We start from the raw sequence: 19,343 nt of genomic DNA on the forward strand, positions 1-19,343 counted from the left end.
AAAACACTGACCTCGACTGGATAGTTCATGTGACACTTTATGAATCTCTGAATAGAGAAGAATATATACAATCGTCATCTCGTGATCTAATCCATAGAATCATACGATGTTTTTAATACCATTACCACAGCTGACTGATTTTAGTAACATTATAGATTTATTCACAGATTTATTCGCATGCTGTTAAGTGTTCATCAAGTCTGCTTATAGGCTGACTGATTACAGACAAGAAGTAAAAACAGCACACCCAAATCCACTGGCAAAGAAAATACAGTAAGCATTCCATCCTATGGATAAATATAATACAAAATTTTCCTCCCACTCTGTAATAAATTCTAGGAATGACTTTTGCAGATCCATGAGTTTGATTCACAATGTTCTCCATTTCACCTGCTGTTCTCAATCTGGTGTCATACTTGCCCCAGTTTAGCAGGGCAGCTGGCTGAAATAGGGCCCTTGGGAACTTATTGTAACATAAGCTCTATTATGGAATTAAACTTGATTTGTTCCCCCCACCTCTACACATGGACATTATTTAAAGACAACCCAGATTATGTCATTCTGAAATTGTGGGAAATCCCAGCTCATGAGTGTTAACATCATGCCTGTGGTTTGCTCTTGGCTGAAGCTACTGACAGTGTATCAGTTAACATGAGAGGTAACTACTTCTGGTAGTTAAGAAGGCAGTGTACTGTAGGTTTGCACTTGTTTAGCTCGGCTGTATCCTGGATCATCAAGGTGGTTCCTCCAATTGTACAGTTTATCTTCCAAGTTCTCTTAATAAACATATACAAGGCGTTACATTAAGGTATAACTAGCATTACTGTCCTGAAAGATATAGTGACTGGTTAACTGTTCAAAATAAATGCAATAGGAAGTGTATAGAACTTTCACTTTGTTAAGTTTATCAAAGTAATATTTATTCATACACAAATATGAAAGTGTTAGTTGAAACACTTTTAAACACAACAGCATACTATAAAGTCAAGTATTATATCCTGTATAACATAACAAACGATTATTCTTTATATGCACAAGTTGGGTAAATGTCTGAAAAACTCAACTGCTGTTATAAGCAAATCACAAGAATAGTAGATTAATATAAGGTGTATTTAAGATGCATGTCGTGGCGATATTAGTATTATAAACAAGAGTTTGGCGGCCCCCTGCGGCGTATTGCGGTACTGCATCTCACTCCAACCTTAAACATGGTTTTATAAAAATAAAAATAAAACCCAAGAGTTTTAAACCATTATTGACCTACATGGTGAACAATGGGATGACAAAATAAAGGGATAACTCTAAAGTGCTTCAGAAACCATACAAATGTATTCAATAAAAACAAACAAACAAAACAAACAAACAAACAAAAAAAACCATCAGCAATGACAAAAGTTTATGGAATTAAATAATAGAATTTAATTCTTACCTGGCTCCTGAATCCCAGATCCCATTTCTGTCCAATCTGCATGAAATGCACTGACCCCAATGGTGAAGATGACAAGTGTCAAAAATCCTCTTAAACACATCTTTATAAGAGACAGAAATCCCACCTGATTCTGGCTTTACATCGAATAACAAAATAAAAACAGCTCACTTTCACTTTCACTTGAAATTAATCTGCTTACTGATCAAAAAATTCCATTCAAACAAGATCCATAATGGTTTGATGGGGAAACGCTAAAGGAGCAGTGAATGTGTGTATCCGTGTGTGTGTGTGTGTGTGTGTGTGTGTGTGTGTGTGTGTGTGAGTGTGTGTGTGTGTGTGTGCCATCCGTCCTGCAGGTCTGGTCCGCTTTAGAACATTTGCTTGGCAAGTGCACACTTTACTATAGGGCCAATCAAGCTCCGCCCACGTCTCAGGCAACAACCAATCAGATTTCTTCTAAACTAAACGTAGTAAGAAATCTCAGTTTATCTCAAATCTTATAATAATATACAAAATTATTCGATATAAGAGCTGAACACAATGTAGTATAATTATACATATACATAATCTGTACTTAAAAGTAATGAAACAAAAAAGATCTACAGTTAAATTTACTATGTATTCAATAAAATCAAATATAGACAGACAGACAGACAGACAGATAGATTCTTTTAGATAAATAAACAGACAGACAGACAGACAGACAGACAGATAAATAGATAGATAGATAGATAGATAGATAGACAGACAGACAGATAGATAGATAGATAGATAGATAGATAGATAGATAGATAGATAGATAGATAGATAGATAGATAGATAGATAGACAAACAGACAGACAAAGGACAGACGGACAGACAGACAGACAGACAGACAGATAGATAGATAGATAGATAGATAGATAGATAGATAGATAGATAGATAGATAGATAGATTCTTTTAGATAGATAGATAGATAGATAGATAGATAGATAGATAGATAGATAGATAGATAGATAGATAGATAGATAGACAAACGGACAGACAGACAGACAGACAGACAGACAGACAGACAGACAGACAGACAGACAGACAGATAGATAGATTCTTTTAGATAGATAGATAGATAGATAGATAGATAGATAGATAGATAGATAGATAGATAGATAGACAGACAAACGGACAGACAGACAGACAGACAGACAGACAGACAGATAGATAGATAGATAGATAGATAGATAGAGATAGATAGACAAACGGACAGACAGACAGACAGACAGACAGATAGATAGATAGATTCTTTTAGATAGATAGATAGATAGATAGATAGATAGATAGATAGATAGATAGATAGATAGATAGATAGATAGATAGACAGACAAAAGGACAGACAGACAGACAGACAGACAGACAAACAGACAGATAGATAGATAGATAGATAGATAGATAGATAGATAGATAGATAGATAGATAGATAGATAGATAGATAGATAGATTCTTTTAGATAAATAAATAGATAGATAGACAGACAGACAGACCAACGGACAGACAGACAGACAGACAGATAGATAGATAGATAGATAGATAGATAGATAGATAGATAGATAGAGTGGAGATACATACAGTTACATAAAATAAATAAATAAGCAAAAAATTAATAAAATATATTTTTGAAAACAAGATACTTCAGTAGCCCTCTGTCCTGGTCTAAGAAACATTGAACCTGGAGCTTATAGGAACTCCAGGAGTGAGGCAGCAACACACAAAGTCAGTCTGTCATAGGACACCATGCACACAAACATACACACAAACATTCATGCCTAGGAGCAATGTGGCATCTTCATATGGCATCTTCAGTCCACCTACTGTAAGTTTTCAGGAGAAGAGAAAAAAAACAGAGAACTCAAAGGAAACATTTGACATTTATAGATGTTTTTCTATCAAAAAAAAAAAAAAAAAAAAAAAAAAAAAAAAACTTTATTTGATATATTTTCCTGGGCTTCCTAAATATGTTGTGATTGTGTCCTTTAGTAAAAGAGGTAACTTCTGTTCTACATCACTGAGGTTTCTGTCTCACATTTAGTGAGTGCACATTTGATTTATTTTTTTAATGTTTACTCACAAGCTCAAAACTGAGAAACACAAAATGACATTCATATACACACACCATCAGAAAATAATATATTATTAAAATAATATAATTGTATATAGAAAATTTATAATTGTATATAGAACAGCAAGGAGAACTCAAAACAGTCTGTTTTCCTTTTTTTTAATTCAAGGACTTTGCTTCATACAAAATATTAAGGTAGAAACAACTGCAGAATTCAAAGTCTGGCCATTTGAACAGAAATCAGGCAACAAACAAGTGAGACATAGAATCCAAATAAAGGGCGTTTGTTCCAGCTCTGTCTCACTGGAGGAGCTGTGCACAATTGTCAATACTGAGTTTATATAGAAATTTCTTTTTTTTTTTTTTTTTTTTTTTTTTTTTTTATTTCCTCTTTTTTTTTTTGCCTCAACAAACCCCTTAGTTTATATCAAATGTCATTTTTAAAAACAGAACCGAGAAAGAATACATCGTATCAAAAGGTATGAAGATAAACAATGCGTAGTTCAACATGCACGTACATCGTCAGACCATGCAAACATTACTTTATTCCCCCAAAGAGAACAGCCACATTAAACAAGATGTGCAGAAAAAGGACGGGGTGCAAATTTCTGGTTTGGCAAAAAAAAAAAAAAAAAAAAAAAACAAAGACGGGTGAAAGATTTGGGGAGGGTTGTGAAGTTTGTCTTCAGTGGAGATAAAACTGCAGGTATGGAGGAAGTGGATTAAATATGGACTACGGTTTAAAGCCACGGTGGCAGCGTGCTGAAGGACAACAGATGTATCAGGAGTGCAAAGATGTTTTTTATACTTCAGCATGAAAACGGTGACGACTTTTTTTTAATCGGAACAGTTTCATCACAGTCGTTAAAGAGTGGCTATATATAAAAATATGCACTATTCAAAACATCCGCTCTGCTTTCACCGTTTCAATGTGGGTAACTCTGATGCATGCAGATACATTGCAGATTTTTTCTTTTTTTTTTCTTTCAGAGACGTTACTGACGTCCGCTTAGATAATCGTTGTGCCTTTATGCATTCTAAAATATATATATTTCATACATTTTAGTCCTTTTTTTTTTATAGAAAAGATTTGGTCACGATCATGCGGAAGGCTGAATCTGGACATCCCAGCAGATAAAGCTACAGAATGAATGATGTTTCCTTTTTTCTTTTTTTTTTTCCCTTTTTTTTCTTCAAAAGTGTCTTCATGTTGCATAGCCCTACTTTAAAACAAAAGTACTTATTTTCAATCAAAATCCTGTCGTCTCAATAATCGAGGCATCGAAGGGCCCCGGCCCCTGTTACTTACTGCATGCTAAGCAGCTAAATGGACACCAAGTTGTGCAGTGCTACAAAAGTAAAATGGTGCTCAAACACTCATGTGACATTTTTCTTCCCCTCATGAAGTTCATCAGATAGATTTGATCTCCGTAAGCCATTTAACTTACAGCCATTTAACTTACACCTTTTTTTAATCCCAGCCACCTAAGCAATTACTCTAGTACTGGATGTTATCTTTTGTGCAGCTTCTGCAAAGCTACTTTGTTTGGTTCTCAGCCATCAGAGCTACAACAGCTGGATATCCAGCTGAACATCTGGTAGCAGGTCAGTTAGAGCCAGTAGAGTACCACGTGGAAGGACAATGGGTGGACAAATCTTTAATCCAGGCTTCTGGGACAAGCAGATTTCATGTCCTGGCTGTTTTTTTATTTCATTTAAATTCACAGTAGGTTCAACAAACAGAAAAAGGAAGTATCGGCTGACTGTTAGCGGGTTATTAACTAACCGGATTAATTAGCATATATTCTGAATCAGGAACACACTGTTTCTATAATCACGACGCTATCCAGGCTGGAATAACATACCAATAATATCTGCGGTACAAACAGGAAACAGCACACCTCGTCCTGAAGTGACTAGTGACGAGATAAAAAGATCTAACAAATGATGTAAAACTTTGTTAGCCAAGAAAAATATTTCCAAATTGATTCTTTTCACTTAAGCTGTCTACGTTCACAGATACTGTGACATTATAGCCGCATGTCTCCAGTCGCTGCACTATGAAGTCATCGGTACGGGTTCCTACTACTGTTATAACGTCGTAGTTATTACTACTATAATAGTAATAACGTTTATCAGTGGGTGGAGCAACTGGTATTCTAAATCAGTTCACCTGCAGCTAAAATAAAATATTGTAGATGGAGATTTGACGTTTGTATATAAAGTTAACCAGTTTGTATAGCTGCATTGTATCCTACGAGATGAAGGAGGAGCAGTGTGTGCTCTAGCGTCTTCATTCCCACTGATAGTCACTGCACTGATAGTAATTGCTCTTGATTTGCATAAAATTTGTCACGACCACATCTAGTCGCCAACGGTCGTGAAATCGGCAGCTCTCGGGTCAAAATGAGCGATCTATGCTAGCTTAATGCATTTAACGAGCTAACTAGCATGCAATATGCTATCAAATTAAATTAGCTACGACGAGCTTTCCAGTCTGTTCAGCCAAAACGTGAGAGTGAGAGCGATTACAGGGTCGCTATTAAAATTAGTTCATTAAGATTTGTCCAAACTTGAAGGGATATTATGTGGAAAAGTGGTACAACTCTTTTCAAAAGGTCTCAACATCGACCCGGGGATCCGACTCTAAAGCTAAACATCACAAAGGTGGCTTTTTTTTTTTTTTTTTTGCTGCTTTTTCTGCCTTTCCTTTACACAAACATCAACATTATCAACCTGGTCGTTTTGAAAAACATGAAATTGTGGTTATGTTGTGTAAAGTAGTTTTACACGACTACTTTAATTTTTTTTTTTAGATTTCATCCTAAGTAATATTTTGCATCTGAATTTGAAAAAGTTCCACCCTCACCCATAATAAAGTACTACAAATGTAAGAAGGAAAAAAAAAAAAAGAAAAAAGAAAAAAAGAAGAAAACAAATAAAACACAATTATACTATGGTCATTTCCATTGAAAGAAAGTGAATGAAATAAACAGAAAATTTGAACGTACAGTTTCTTTTGCTTCCTGATTAAGGCCTGCAGTCGTAACACCTTGTAGTTCCACAAAACCCAGAGCTTCTTCAGTCAGTCCTCCTTTCTGCCGTGTCCTGATACGCTAAAAAAAAGTCCGAGGTCGCTTAATTACTACGATATATTCAAAAGGTCAAAAGGTTAGGCACTTTGTAAGAATGTCTGGAGCAGTCTGTAAGAAATGGTAGTCCTGACAAGATGATAAAACTGTAAGCGATTCACAGAAAACACCATTGTATCTTTACAATATAATATAATACAAAATAATAATAATAATAATAGGAATTATAATAATGCACCTAATGAATAGATAAAATATCTAATTTATAAAAGAAATTACATTTTTTTTTTTCAGTTCCTCAACATTTCGACATCACACTGAGTGACGTAGGCTAGGAATGGTCATCAGCAGCAAAATAATCCTTATAACCTTCATGGAGAGTGTTAAATAAATCTTTGTGTGTGTAACATGTACGTGTGTGTGTGTGTGTGTACATAGCCCAAAGGAATGGTTCTGCTTTCCCAGAGATGGAAAACAAAAAATAAAATGTTCTTAGCAACATTTCAGTGAGATTTTCCTCTTTGCATTTTTCAAAACAAGGTCATTTTATATATATATATATATATATATATATATATATATATATATATATATATATATATATATATATATATATAATGACCTTGTTTATATATATATATATATATACTTTATATATATATATATATATATATATATATATATATATATATATATAATATACATATACATATATATATATAGTAAAAGGCCAGGGTTTCATGGGGACGCAGCCCACTGGCCGTAAGATTGTGAAATGTTGCATAAGCTCTACAGGTCACTGTTTTCCCAGAATTTTTTTGTGTTGTTGTTGTTGTGGTTGTCCATCATTCACACCGTGACCTCTCTCACAAAGGCAGGGAATTGAGAGCAGAAACTTCGATCTAACTTGTCTTTATCATTTATCATAAAGGCAGAATTCTGAGCCCAGTTAGATCGCTATTAAAATACATGAAAAAGCAGTCTGCAGGTTTTCCCTCTCTGCAAAAATGAAAGCATGTCCACATACACATGTTGAGATGATAAAACTCATCAAAATTTTTTTTACAAGAAAAAGAAAAACACAATGAGCATCATCAGCAGAATTATGTGTGAGCGTGTATGTGTTAAAGCCGTACTAGCACCATTCTTCCTTCTCTGCTTCAGGGTAGTAGCGCTGGATGTTGTCGCTGCTGCCGCCAGTGCCCATGCCCATAATGTAATGGTACCCATTGGGCATCCCGAGCAGGGAATGCTGGGATAGCGTCGGGAGCGTCACGATCTGCTGTGGGCTCGGCAGCGTCGTCTGGGGCCGGAGGTACGGCTCGGAGCTGATGCGCATTACGGGGCTCGGGGGAGGGAGGGTGTTCTGGGCGACTGCAGAGGACACAGGGGAGGAGTTGGCAGTCCTGTAGGTCACCGCTGGGCGAGGGGTCACGGGCGTCTGAGGCAGCTGCCTGCGCCAGCGGCTGGGCGTGCTCGAGCCCGAACTCAACAACACCGGGCTCCCTTTAGCCCAACCACTGCCCTAGATGAAAATTTAACAAGCAAATCAAAACAATAAAACGATGAAGGTAATGCGTAAAAATGGATCAAATAGTTAAGGAACCATGGTGAGGAAGGAAAGGATGGATACAGAGAGAAAGAAAAGAAGATAGAAACAATGAATCAGGAAAGGAAAGGAAAGGAAAGGAAAGGAAAGGAAAGGAAAGGAAAGGAAAGGAAAGGAAAGGAAAGGAAAGGAAAGGAAAGGAAAGGAAAGGAAAGGAAAGGAAAGGAAAAGGAAAGGAAAGGAAAAGGAAAGGAAAGGAAAGGAAAGGAAAAGGAAAGGAAAGGAAAGGAAAGGAAAAGGAAAGGAAAGGAAAGGAAAGGAAAGAAAAAGGAAAGGAAAGGAAAAGGAAAAGGAAAAGAAAGGAAAAGGAAAGGAAAAGGAAAGGAAGAGCAGAAAGCAAAAAATGAAAGAAATAGTTGTGTGACAGAGAAAAGCACAAACAAAGACAAAATATGCACAAAGACAAAGAAGACATCGCCACGAGGACAGAAAATATAGAGAATGGAAAGACAGACAGGACACACAGATAAATGGTGAAGAAGAAAAGAGCAGAAAAAGAAGTGAAAGGCCATGAGTGGTTGCACTAGGAGAAAAGAGAAGAAGAGTTTCATTGATATACAGGATAAAGAAAAACATGGTCATACAGACTAATAAAGGACACGCTGTTGACATGCAGAATAAAAGTCACCGCACTCCAAAGATCTGGAAAACAAACAATATGGAAGTGCAACAACTTGTAAGGACTCGCCTGCCTGATTTAAAGCATCCGAGCGTTTGGTGGGCTGAGAATCGTAAATCATGCAATGACGCTTTGGAGGAATTTCACTGCACTGGAATAATTTCTTTACACGTAAAAAATGACCAAAGCCATGCGATAGTCCTGACATTGTTCTTTCAACTGTTCAATTACAACTTGAACAATCTGAAAATGAAATCTTTCATAAGATACTTTCAAGATGATCTCAGACTCTCATACGTTGGGTATATTATGTATATCAGCCTCAACCCGTTTGCTTAGCTTTGAGTCCCACCTGCTTGGTGAAGGTGGTCTCCTGAGCCTCTCCGGGTGAGGTGGCGCAGCTGGCTGGCGCAGGTTTGGTGGGAAAATGCTCTCGACTGCCGTAGCGATCGCACGAGTAGTAGCGTTGCTTCTCCGCTGCCGATGAATGGTGTTTCCTTTCGTGGGAACGGCCTCGGTCTTGCCCTCTCTCCTGAAATGAGGAGTTTCCCGCAGAGTCAGCTGCTGTGCCTGAAAACGAGACACAATGCCAACGTCAGCAGATAAAAAGTAAGAATCTCTGACATGATTAAAAGATGATCCGGTGTTTATTTTCTCATTATTAAGGAAAAACACTGTTCCTCAAAATCATAGGAACGCACAGATAATCGATAGAGAGTGTGTTTTGTATTCCAGATTGCTTTGCATTAATACACAAGATATTTCCTGAATTTAAAACAAAATAAAATGAAATGAAATGAAATGAAATTTAATTAAGGGCACGGTGGCTTAGTGGTTAGCACGTTCGCCTCACACCTCCAGGGTTGGGGGTTCGATTCCCACCTCCGCCTTGTGTGTGTGGAGTTTGTATGTTCTCCCCGTGCCTCGGGGGTTTCCTCCGGGTACTCCGGTTTCCTCCCCCGGTCCAAAGACATACATGGTAGGTTGATTGGCATCTCTGGAAAAATTGTCCCTAGTGTGTGATTGCGTGAGTGAATGAGAGTGTGTGTGTGTTTGTGCCCTGTGATTGGTTGGCACTCCGTCCAGGGTGTATCCTGCCTTGATGCCCGATGACGCCTGAGATAGGCACAGGCTCCCCGTGACCCGAGGTAGTTCGGATAAGCGGTAGAAAATGAATGAATGAATGAATGAATAAATTAAATTAAATTAAATTAAATAAAAGGAGGATTTATTTATAGATAAAGCTCATCCCCACAGAAATAGAAATAAAAGGAGCCACAGTACATGTACGGTTAAGTCACTACTAAATAATGTCCCATTTAGAATTTTTATTCCTCTTCTGAGAATAAGATGCTGAGATACTGTATGAAACATCAGTACAGCACAGTACAGAAACATCTGTAAATCAAATCCACTCACAGTTGAATCAATCTTAGCTACAGCACTAAGAGCCCCTTAAAGGCTTGGGCCTTGAAACAGATCGTGCGATGTCCTGAACTACAGGTCTGATCCATCATTTTCCCTATACATCAAAAGGAAGTTTGAAAATTCCCGTCCTCGTGTCTCCTCCCCTCCAGAATTCCACATTCCTCACACACCAGTCTTGTGGCTCTTGTACTTCTTTTTCTCAGTGTGTTCTGACATTTTTACCCACGACTGGCCTGCTGTGATATAGCGATAAATTAGCAGGTCACAGGGTGTGCGGTGTGTCAGTCAGAGCCTTTTATCTGGCTAATGGATGCCAGCTGCATGCTGAAGCTCCCACAGACATCAGCTCTGGCTCAAGGTCTGTACAAGTGCATGGTGACGTCCTTTTTTTTTTTAATGATAATCCTAAATTCTTAAAATTCAAACATGAATACTAAATGTATGTGAATGATGAACCTTACAAATCTTAACAACAAGAAGTCTTTCAGATGTGAATGTAACAATATACTGTAGTAATTTAGATCAGTTTTCAACAACTGGGTGGAGACGTGAAGATGATATCCTGGATCCTGGATCCTGGTCCGATCCACACAAACATCTCACAACTAATAAAGTGATTCCTTACCTGTAAAACCTCTAATAGGATATTACATTGTGTCTGTGTGTCAAAAGGAAAATAAAGGAAGAGACAGAAACAGAAATTGAAAGGAAAGGAAAGGAAAGGAAAGGAAAGGAAAGCAAAGCAAAGCAAAGGAAAGGAAGTAATGAATGCAGAAAGGAAAGGAAAGGAAAGGAAAGGAAAGGAAAGGAAAGGAAAGGAAAGGAAAGGAAAGGAAAGGAAAGGAAAGGAAAGGAAGTAATGAATGCAGAAAGGAAAGGAAAGGAAAGGAAAGGAAAGGAAAGGAAAGGAAAGGAAAGGAAAGGAAAGGAAAGGAAAGGAAAGGAAGTAATGAATGCAGAAAGGAAAGGAAAGGAAAGGAAAGGAAAGGAAAGGAAAGGAAAGGAAAGGAGAGGAAAGGAAAGGAAAGGAAAGCAAAGGAAAGGAAAGGAAAGCAAAGGAAAGGAAAGGAAGTAATGAATGCAGAAAGGAAAGGAAAGGAGAGGAAAAGAAAGCAAAGGAAAGGAAGTAATAAATGCAGAAAGGAAAGGAAAGGAGAGGAAAAGAAAGGGAAGGAAAGGAAGTAATAAATGCAGAAAGGAAAGGAAAGGAAAGGAAAGAAAGAGATAGAAGCAGAAAGGAAAATAAATAAAAGGAAAGGAAAGACAAGAAAAAAATGAGAACAAGAAAAATAAAAAAAAATTAAAGACAGACAAGGTGCACAGATAAATGGTGAAATGGCAAAAGAGCAATAAAAGCAGTGTTTTCGAGTGTGTTTCTGTGTGTTTGTTAAACACTGACCACCTGTACTATTAGGTTGTCCACCTGGTGACCTATCCAGCGACCTCTGCTTCTTCTCTCTGTCTTTTCGGTGATGGCAGCGGTGATGATGATGATGGTGATGCGGTCTCTCTTGTGCAGGCTTCTCCAGAATGTATTCGTTCACAGTAACCTCTGGAGGACGCTGTGAGGAAAACGTGGACACGGATCGCCTCAGGGGGGAATCAGGGATCGGCTACGGAAGAAAAAAAGTTGTTGAAACACTACAGTGCTTTAGAAACGCTTTCAGCATGCGGTGAGAGACCACAGACTGCCAACTGAGAGACCATAGACTGCCCTCTGCTGATGGGACAAAAAACAGCTAGTTAAATCCTACTGCAAGCCTCAAGGTTAATGTATTAAAAATAAAAACTGTTACATCTGCTACAGCTGCTTAAGCTCGATAGAAATCTCTCTCAATTATGTCCAAGTGTTTAAGAACATAGTGCATTCAGCTGGGGTGCTTAAGGTGTAGCGTCAGTCTGCGATGATTAAAGGTAAGACATCCTCTCTGGAACATGTTATCTGTCATGTCTCTTTGATTTCATGCTTTTAAAGACAATCTGTCTGAATCACTTAATCCTTAAAACCCACTTAACAACAGGTGTGTTTAGCAGCAGGCCTAGTCATAAATACCATGCAGGTATTAAGTAAAAAAGTTCTCAACATACGGCATGAAGACGGATTTGAAACAATACATACCGCAAGTAAGGTTCCTGGAGAGTGACGCGAATGACTTCTCTGTCGTCGGGCCGTGTAGAAGAGAGCACAGGACATTTGTTAATGTTAAATAAGAACATGTACTGTTTAAAAATGAAGTCACATTGGCAAATTTCTTCACACAGTCAAAACATGTTTTCGATGTCCAAAGATCTTCCAAAGTCCATAAACTTTTTGTCATTCCTGCTCCAACACATGATAAGCAGAAAGGAAAGGAAAGGAAAGGAAAGGAAAGGAAAGGAAAGGAAAGGAAAGGAAAGGAAAAGAAGAGAAGAAAAGAAAGGAAAGGATAGGAATGGAAAGGAAAAGAAAAGAAAAGAAAAGAAAAGAAAAGAAAAGAAAAGAAAAGAAAAGAAAAGAAAAGAAAAGAAAGGAAATGATAAGGAAAGGAAAGGAAAGGAAAGGAAAGGAAAGGAAAGGGAGAAGAAAGGAATGGAAAAGAAAAGGAAGGAAATGAAAAGGGGAAGAAAAGAAAGGTAAGGAAAGGAAAGGAAAGGAAAGGAAAGGAAAGGAAAGGAAAAGAAAGGAAAGGAAAGGAAAGGAAAGGAAAGGAAAGGAAAGGAAAGGAAAGAAAACGAAAGGAAAGGAAAAGAAAAGAAAGGAAATGAAAAGGAGAAGAAAAGAAAGGAAAGAAAAGAAACGAAAAGGAAAGGAAAAGAAAGGAAAGGAAAGGAAAGGAAAGGAAAGGAAAGGAAAGGAAAGGAAAGGAAAGGAAAGGAAAGGAAAGGAAAAGAAGAGAAGAAAAGAAAGGAAAGGATAGGAAATGAAAAGAAGAAAAGAAAGGAAAGGATAGGAATGGAAAGGAAAGGAAAAGAAAAGAAAAGAAAAGGAAATGAAAGGAAAGGAAAGGAAAGGAAAGGAAAGGAAAGGAAAGGAAAGGAAAGGAAAAGAAGAGAAGAAAAGAAAGGAAAGGAAAGGAAAGGAAAGGAAAGGAAAAGAAAAGAAAAGAAAAGAAAAGAAAAGAAAAGAAAAGAAAAGAAAAGAAAAAAAGAAAATAAAAGAAAGGAAATGATAAGGAAAGGAAAGGAAAAGAAAGGAATGGAAATGGAAAGAAGAAGAAAGGAATGGAAAAGAAAAGAAAGGAAATGAAAAGGAGAAGAAAAGAAAGGAAAGAAAAGAAAAGGAAAGGAAAAGAAAGGAAACTAAAGGAAAGGAAAGGAAAGGAAAGGAAAGGAAAAGAAAGAAAACGAAAGGAATGGAAAAGAAAGAAAGGAAATGAAAAGGAGAAGAAAATAAAGGAAAGGAAAAGAAACGAAAAGGAAAGGAAAAGAAAGGAAACTAAAGGAAAGGAAAGGAAAGGAAAGGAAAGGAAAGGAAAGGAAAGGAAAAGAAAGGAAAAGAAAGGAAAGGAAAGGAAAGGATGGAAGAATAAAGGACAGGAAAGGAAGAGATTGAAGCAGAAAGGAAAGGAAAGGAAAGGAAATTTCTATAAAGGCTCTACACATTCAAAATAAAATGATGGCAAATTCAGTGCAATTCGTCACTAACCACATCAAAATAATCTAAGCAGAATATTGACAAAAAATGAAGTAATAATGATTCCCAACACAGATAAGTGCAATTTCAGATGAAAGCCTACTCAGGTGTCCTGTGTTTAGACTTGTTTAGTAAAAAGGATCGGATTCGGAATTTGGTTCGGAAACATGAACGCAGGAAGACAGGCTGGTTGGTGGGGAAAGAAGAGTGAGTGAGAGAGAGCGAGAATGATATATATATATATCTATAATGCTGCCTGTCTGTTGTTAATGTTTATTTAGCTCAGTGTGTTATGAGTAAAAATGTATGAGCGAGTTTGGAAGGTGAGATGAACTGTTTGGCCATGATGATGTCGGTGCGAGGTGCTTGTTAGCAACTGACAAATATGCTGGCATCCATAGAGAGACAATTTGGAACATTTCTGCACTCTTAAAGTCTTTGGTTTGGTGAACACACTGTGGTGCAATAAAGTAATAAACCACGAGAGGGTCTGTATCAGAGATTTGGGTGTTAAATCTCTTTAAAATCTCTTACTCATGACAAAAATCTCTGTGTTCACTGTTTCTAACTAATTCTTCTGTTACGTCATGTAGCATGTTAGCGGTGATGTGATGTTGCTAAGCAACATAACAGACAAAACCGAAGGGTATTCTATAAAGAGAACGGGTCTACGGTATACGGGCATGAATACAGTAAATTAAAGATTTTAGACTTCAAATTCATTATCTGTTTTATAATATGGATTTAATTCACTTAATGGATAGAACTATTTAACTGAGTAAAGGGGAAACGATAAGGGGAAATGTTAAATTAAAGAAATCAGGCCATTTCCTCCTTAACTGAAACAATATGGCTCATGTTTTATTCCTGGTCCATTATCAGCTAGAGGACCTGTGCTTTTTGGCCATGAGTGAATATATTTCTGCTGTGTAGCCTTTCTTGATGTAAGGAAAGCTGCAGACCTGGAACAGTGCCAGGGTCAGCTAGTGGAGATGGGGTGAGTGAGTGTGAAGGGTCTGGGATGAAATAAGAGGGATTTCAGATATATGAGCAGGTGCTGAAACCTCACAGTCTACCACTATTACCTGCTGAGTGCTTTCTCTCCAACTTTCCCAGGATGGAAATGCAGTATAGCAGGGAAATGTGAGAAATCTGTACCGTTTCTGAAGCAGCTCATTACACCTCAAATCTCCTAATCGTCTTCTACGTTACAGGGAAAACGAATCCTTCGGCATTGCCGTAATTCTGATCTAATATGTCACGTCGGATGCCGTGTAGCCGAGCCGAACCACAGGAGTCACCTCCAAACTGTACTAATGAACGGCTCAAGCTGGTAATCGCTTTACAACGGCAAGGGTCTTGAGATTCCAGGCTTTGAAAAAGGTCAAAGGTTGAAAAACCACAGCAAGCAAATAGCAATAACAATAAAAACAAACGGCTCCAGAGGGGCTGAATGGTCTAAGCACTCATGCTGTTGTCAGGAAATCAAGAGTTCAAATCCCAAAGAATCCCAGACGTCCATGGAGAGTTGGAGTGTGTAATTGGCCTTGTTCTCAGGACGAGGAAACGGCTTTCCTCTTTCAGTTTGTTGACAGCGACGCTATCCAATATATCATAGGTATCTGTTAGCTCGTGTAAACAGAATTACAGCCGTTTGTATTCACTTCAGGGATGTTTCCTGACCAGCAGGTTTGTCCTAAGTTGTCTTTACTGGTTTCTTTTATGGAATAGGAAGGATAATAATCTAACTGGTGAAAATCTGCCATTGAAATTAGGTGGAATAGAACAAACAGCGTGGGATTATGCCTAAAAACACAGGAGTTATTGCTCGACCTTGCGTAAACACTTTCATTAAAAGCCACTAGGAGCTGAGAATAAGTTTATATAGAGACAGGCAACAATTTTACTGTTTTAACCAGTACACTGACCTTCAAACCGACTCATCAGACATTTTCTACCAGTATCAAAACGTTAAGTATTTAATGGCCGTATGTCTGATATAAAATGAGTCAGGATTCTGTCGACTTTCAGGGTGAAACGTGTTTTCCCCTGTGTTGATAACCTTACGCAGACTTTTAATGGTTAAACATAAACACCTCTGAATTTTAGTTTTATGAAGAAGCACTTGGAGCATCTCAGAGAGCAGAAATGGGTTTGATGTCATCATTTACTTTGAAGATAGAAACATTTGTGTGGAAAAAAATGAACTGTTATCTTTTTGGAACATGACAAAGACATTGAATGCTAAACATAAACACAACAAAAAAAGATCAAATTCCATAAATTCTGCCAAAACTGCCAAAAGAGCTTCAATGTAACATTGATGGGGTCACGGTGGCTTAGTGGTTAGCACGTTCGCCTCACACCTCCAGGGTTGGGGGTTCGATTCCCGCCTCTGCCTTGTGTGTGTGGAGTTTGCATGTTCTCCCCGTGCCTCGGGGGTTTCCTCTGGGTACTCCGGTTTCCTCCCCCGGTCCAAAGACATGCATGATAGGTTGATTGGCATCTCTGGAAAATTGTCCCTAGTGTGTGATTGCGTGAGTGAATGAGAGTGTGTGTGTGCCCTGCGATGGGTTGGCACTCCGTCCAGGGTGTATCCTGCCTTGATGCCCGATGACGCCTGAGATAGGCACAGGCTCCCCGTGACCCGAGGTAGTTCGGATAAGTGGTAGAAAACGAGTGAGTGAGTGAGAGTGTAACATTGACATCGATTCTGTGATGTTCACAGAACATCCATAAATATGTAACACTTACCTGCATCTCTGCATTGAGTTTGGGCATAGATACTGCTCGTCCTTGACCCTCTAAACCAGCAGGTTGTTGGATTGTGTTGGCATTGTTCTCCATTTTTCTCATCTCTACTGACACCTATCACATAACCCCACATATTTGCATGAGTGAAATAGGTTAAGTGATCAGGTTAAGGATGTGTAAAGCGTGCAAGGAGATCTGTTAACACCAAGTACCTGGGCAGTGTTTGTGTTTGAGATGTCCACTGACTGGCCTCTCAGCATGGGTCGCTTTTTTGACCTCTGAACGTCTTTGGTTTTCTCTGAAGCCCAAGACGAGGAGCCTTTAATGGCGTTGTCATGGCTGGGTTTATAACAGGACATAATATTGGAATATTATCATTGAATAAAAAGACACAAAACACAGAAAAGTGAAAATAAGAAACCAAGGTAGTGATTGGTCAAATGCACAACATATAAAAATAGAATTTAACAGTACAGGTAGGATACGGAAAATGCTGCATCGTGTGTGTGTGTGTGTGTGTGAGTGAGAGAGAGAGAGGGAGAGAGAGAGAGAGAGAGAGAGAGAGATTTGTTAGAGAGTTTGTGTGTGTATATATGTGTGTGTAAGAGAAAAAAGTTATGTGTGTGTGTGTGTGTGTGTGTGTGTGTGTGTGTGTGTGTGTGTGTGTGTGTGTGTGTGTTCAGAGTGTTCAGAGCCTACAGTGTGTGTCCGTTGTTCAGAGTTGCAGAGCTGAGACTGATGGGATGCAGGATATCTGATGGACAGTCCATCATGCTCCTGCTCTTCTCCTGCATAGGGCACAGAATGGGCTCCAGGAGAGCTCCCACATTGTTCTACACAGTGGACACACAGCACAGATAAACTCTTGTTGTGTGAGAGTTTGATTTTCTCCTAATGTAATTATTCAGCAATAACATACAAGGGTGTATTGTGTTGTGCACTGGTCAATTAAAGGCCCAATAATAAATCTCTGATTATCATACATTATATTTATTTATTTATTTTTTTTTTTGTTTGCTTGTTTGTTTAATCATACAAACACACACACACACATGCACACACACGCTCACACACGCTCACACACGCGCACACATACGCACACACACGTGTCTTATCTGACCTGAGGTCCTGGCTGATCTTTGAACTGCTGCTGCTGCATCTGCAGTTTCTTGGCTCTGTTCTGTTTGTAGTAGTCGAAGATCATGAGAGCTGCATAGACTTTCCCAACCGTCAGCTCGTTAGCTGGACATCACAAAAATCATCACAGGGAAATTTATACAGTATGTCACATTCACATCTTAATCTTCAGTTCTTTATTTCTCCATTTATCACAAGATTTTTCTTCTTCTATGACATTCCTTAAATAAGGAATAAAACACTTCGGCACACACTGGTACAGGAAAATAATCATGTTGCCAAAATAACTTACTGTTACAACTTAGAAATGGTAAAGATTTCAGTATATTGTTCTTTATGCAATTAATTTGCCAAAACTTTATTTATATGTATCCTTTTATATTCAGATACTCTCAGTTCAAACAATCTGCTGCTCATCACTAGATGGCAGTGAATCAGCACTGTAATGAACTGAACTCAAGTTGTTTAAAATTAATGTTAATTAGGACCAGCAATATGTGTGTGTGTGTGTGTGTGTGTGTGTTTGCGTGTGTATTTGTGTGTGTCTGTCTGTGTGGTGTGTGTGTAGTGTATGAGTGTTTGTGTGGCAGGTGGTATTTGAGTATGTGTGTGTGTGGTGTGTGTCTGTGTGGTGTGTGTGTGTGGTGTGTGTGCGTGTGTGTGTGTGGTATGTGTGTTTGTGGTATGTGTGTGAGTATGCGTGTGTGTGTGTGTGTGGTGTGTGTATGCGTGTGTGTGTGTGTATGTGTGTGTGTGTGTGTGTATGCGTGTGTGTGGTGTGTGTGTCTGTGTGGTGTGTGTGTGTGTGTGGTGTGTGTTTGTGTGTGTATGCGTGTGTGTGTGGTGTGTGTGTGTGTGTGTGTGGTGTGTGTTTGCGTCTGTATGCGTGTGTGTGTGGTATGTGTGTGTGTGGTATGTGTGTGTGGTATGTGTGTGAGTATGCGTGTGTGTGTACGTGTGTGGTATGTGTGTGCGTGTGTATGCGTGTGTGTGTGTGTGTGTGTGTGTGTATGCGTGTGTGTGGTGTGTGTCTGTGTGGTGTGTGTGTGGTGTGTGTTTGCGTGTGTATGCGTGTGTGTGTGGTATGTGTGTGTGTGTGTGTGTGGTGTGTGTTTGCGTGCGTATGCGTGTGTGTGTGTGCTATGTGTGTGTGGTATGTGTGTGTGTGTGTGTGTGTGGTATGCGTGTGAGTATGCGTGTGTGTGTACGTGTGTGGTATGTGTGCGTGTGTATGCGTGTGTGTGTGGTGTGTGTGGTATGTGTGTGTGTGTGTGTGTGTGTGTGTGTGTGTGTGTGGTGTGTGTGGTATGTGTGTGTGGTATGTGTGTGGTATGTGCGTGTGGTGTGTGTGTGTGTGTGTGTGTGTGTGTGTGTGTGTGTGTGGGATGTGTGTATGTGTGTGTTTGTGTGTTTGTGTGTGTGTGTGTGTGTGTGTGTGTGTGTGTGTGTGGTATGTGTGTGTGTGTGTATGTGTGTGTGCGTGTGGTGTGTGTGTGGTGTGTGTGTGTGTGTGTGTGTGGGATGTGTGTATGTGTGTGTGGTATGTGTGTGTGTGTGTGTGTGTGTGTG

The 19,343-nt window shown here is 38.8% G+C and overlaps 2 protein-coding genes across 4 annotated transcripts in view; both read right to left on the reverse strand.

The window, feature by feature from the left end:
- si:dkey-61l1.4 (collagen alpha-1(I) chain) overlaps nt 1-1,704 on the reverse strand; it is a 64,755-nt gene extending 63,051 nt beyond the window's left edge. The window contains exon 1 of the mRNA XM_060882610.1: nt 1,430-1,704. Within this exon, the coding sequence (XP_060738593.1) occupies nt 1,430-1,529 (100 nt within the window). The 5' untranslated portion in view covers nt 1,530-1,704. The remainder of the gene's footprint in view (nt 1-1,429) is intronic.
- Nucleotides 1,705-7,351: 5,647 nt separating this feature from the next.
- The window catches only part of cacna1ba (calcium channel, voltage-dependent, N type, alpha 1B subunit, a), a 126,584-nt gene continuing 114,592 nt past the window's right edge, over nt 7,352-19,343 (reverse strand). For 2 of the 3 annotated variants that reach the window (XM_060884162.1, XM_060884163.1), the window contains exons 41-48: nt 17,758-17,879; nt 17,337-17,470; nt 16,850-16,976; nt 16,638-16,751; nt 12,390-12,428; nt 11,670-11,883; nt 9,195-9,412; nt 7,352-8,139 (exon numbers count right to left, since the gene is read on the reverse strand). In XM_060884162.1, coding sequence (XP_060740145.1) covers nt 7,750-8,139; nt 9,195-9,412; nt 11,670-11,883; nt 12,390-12,428; nt 16,638-16,751; nt 16,850-16,976; nt 17,337-17,470; nt 17,758-17,879 — 1,358 coding nt within the window. In that variant the 3' untranslated portion in view covers nt 7,352-7,749. The remainder of the gene's footprint in view (nt 8,140-9,194; nt 9,413-11,669; nt 11,884-12,389; nt 12,429-16,637; nt 16,752-16,849; nt 16,977-17,336; nt 17,471-17,757; nt 17,880-19,343) is intronic. The other variant, XM_060884165.1, reaches the window with a different exon arrangement.

Source organism: Tachysurus vachellii, chromosome 12 (assembly GCF_030014155.1).
Source record: "Tachysurus vachellii isolate PV-2020 chromosome 12, HZAU_Pvac_v1, whole genome shotgun sequence".
Taxonomy (NCBI): domain Eukaryota; kingdom Metazoa; phylum Chordata; class Actinopteri; order Siluriformes; family Bagridae; genus Tachysurus; species Tachysurus vachellii.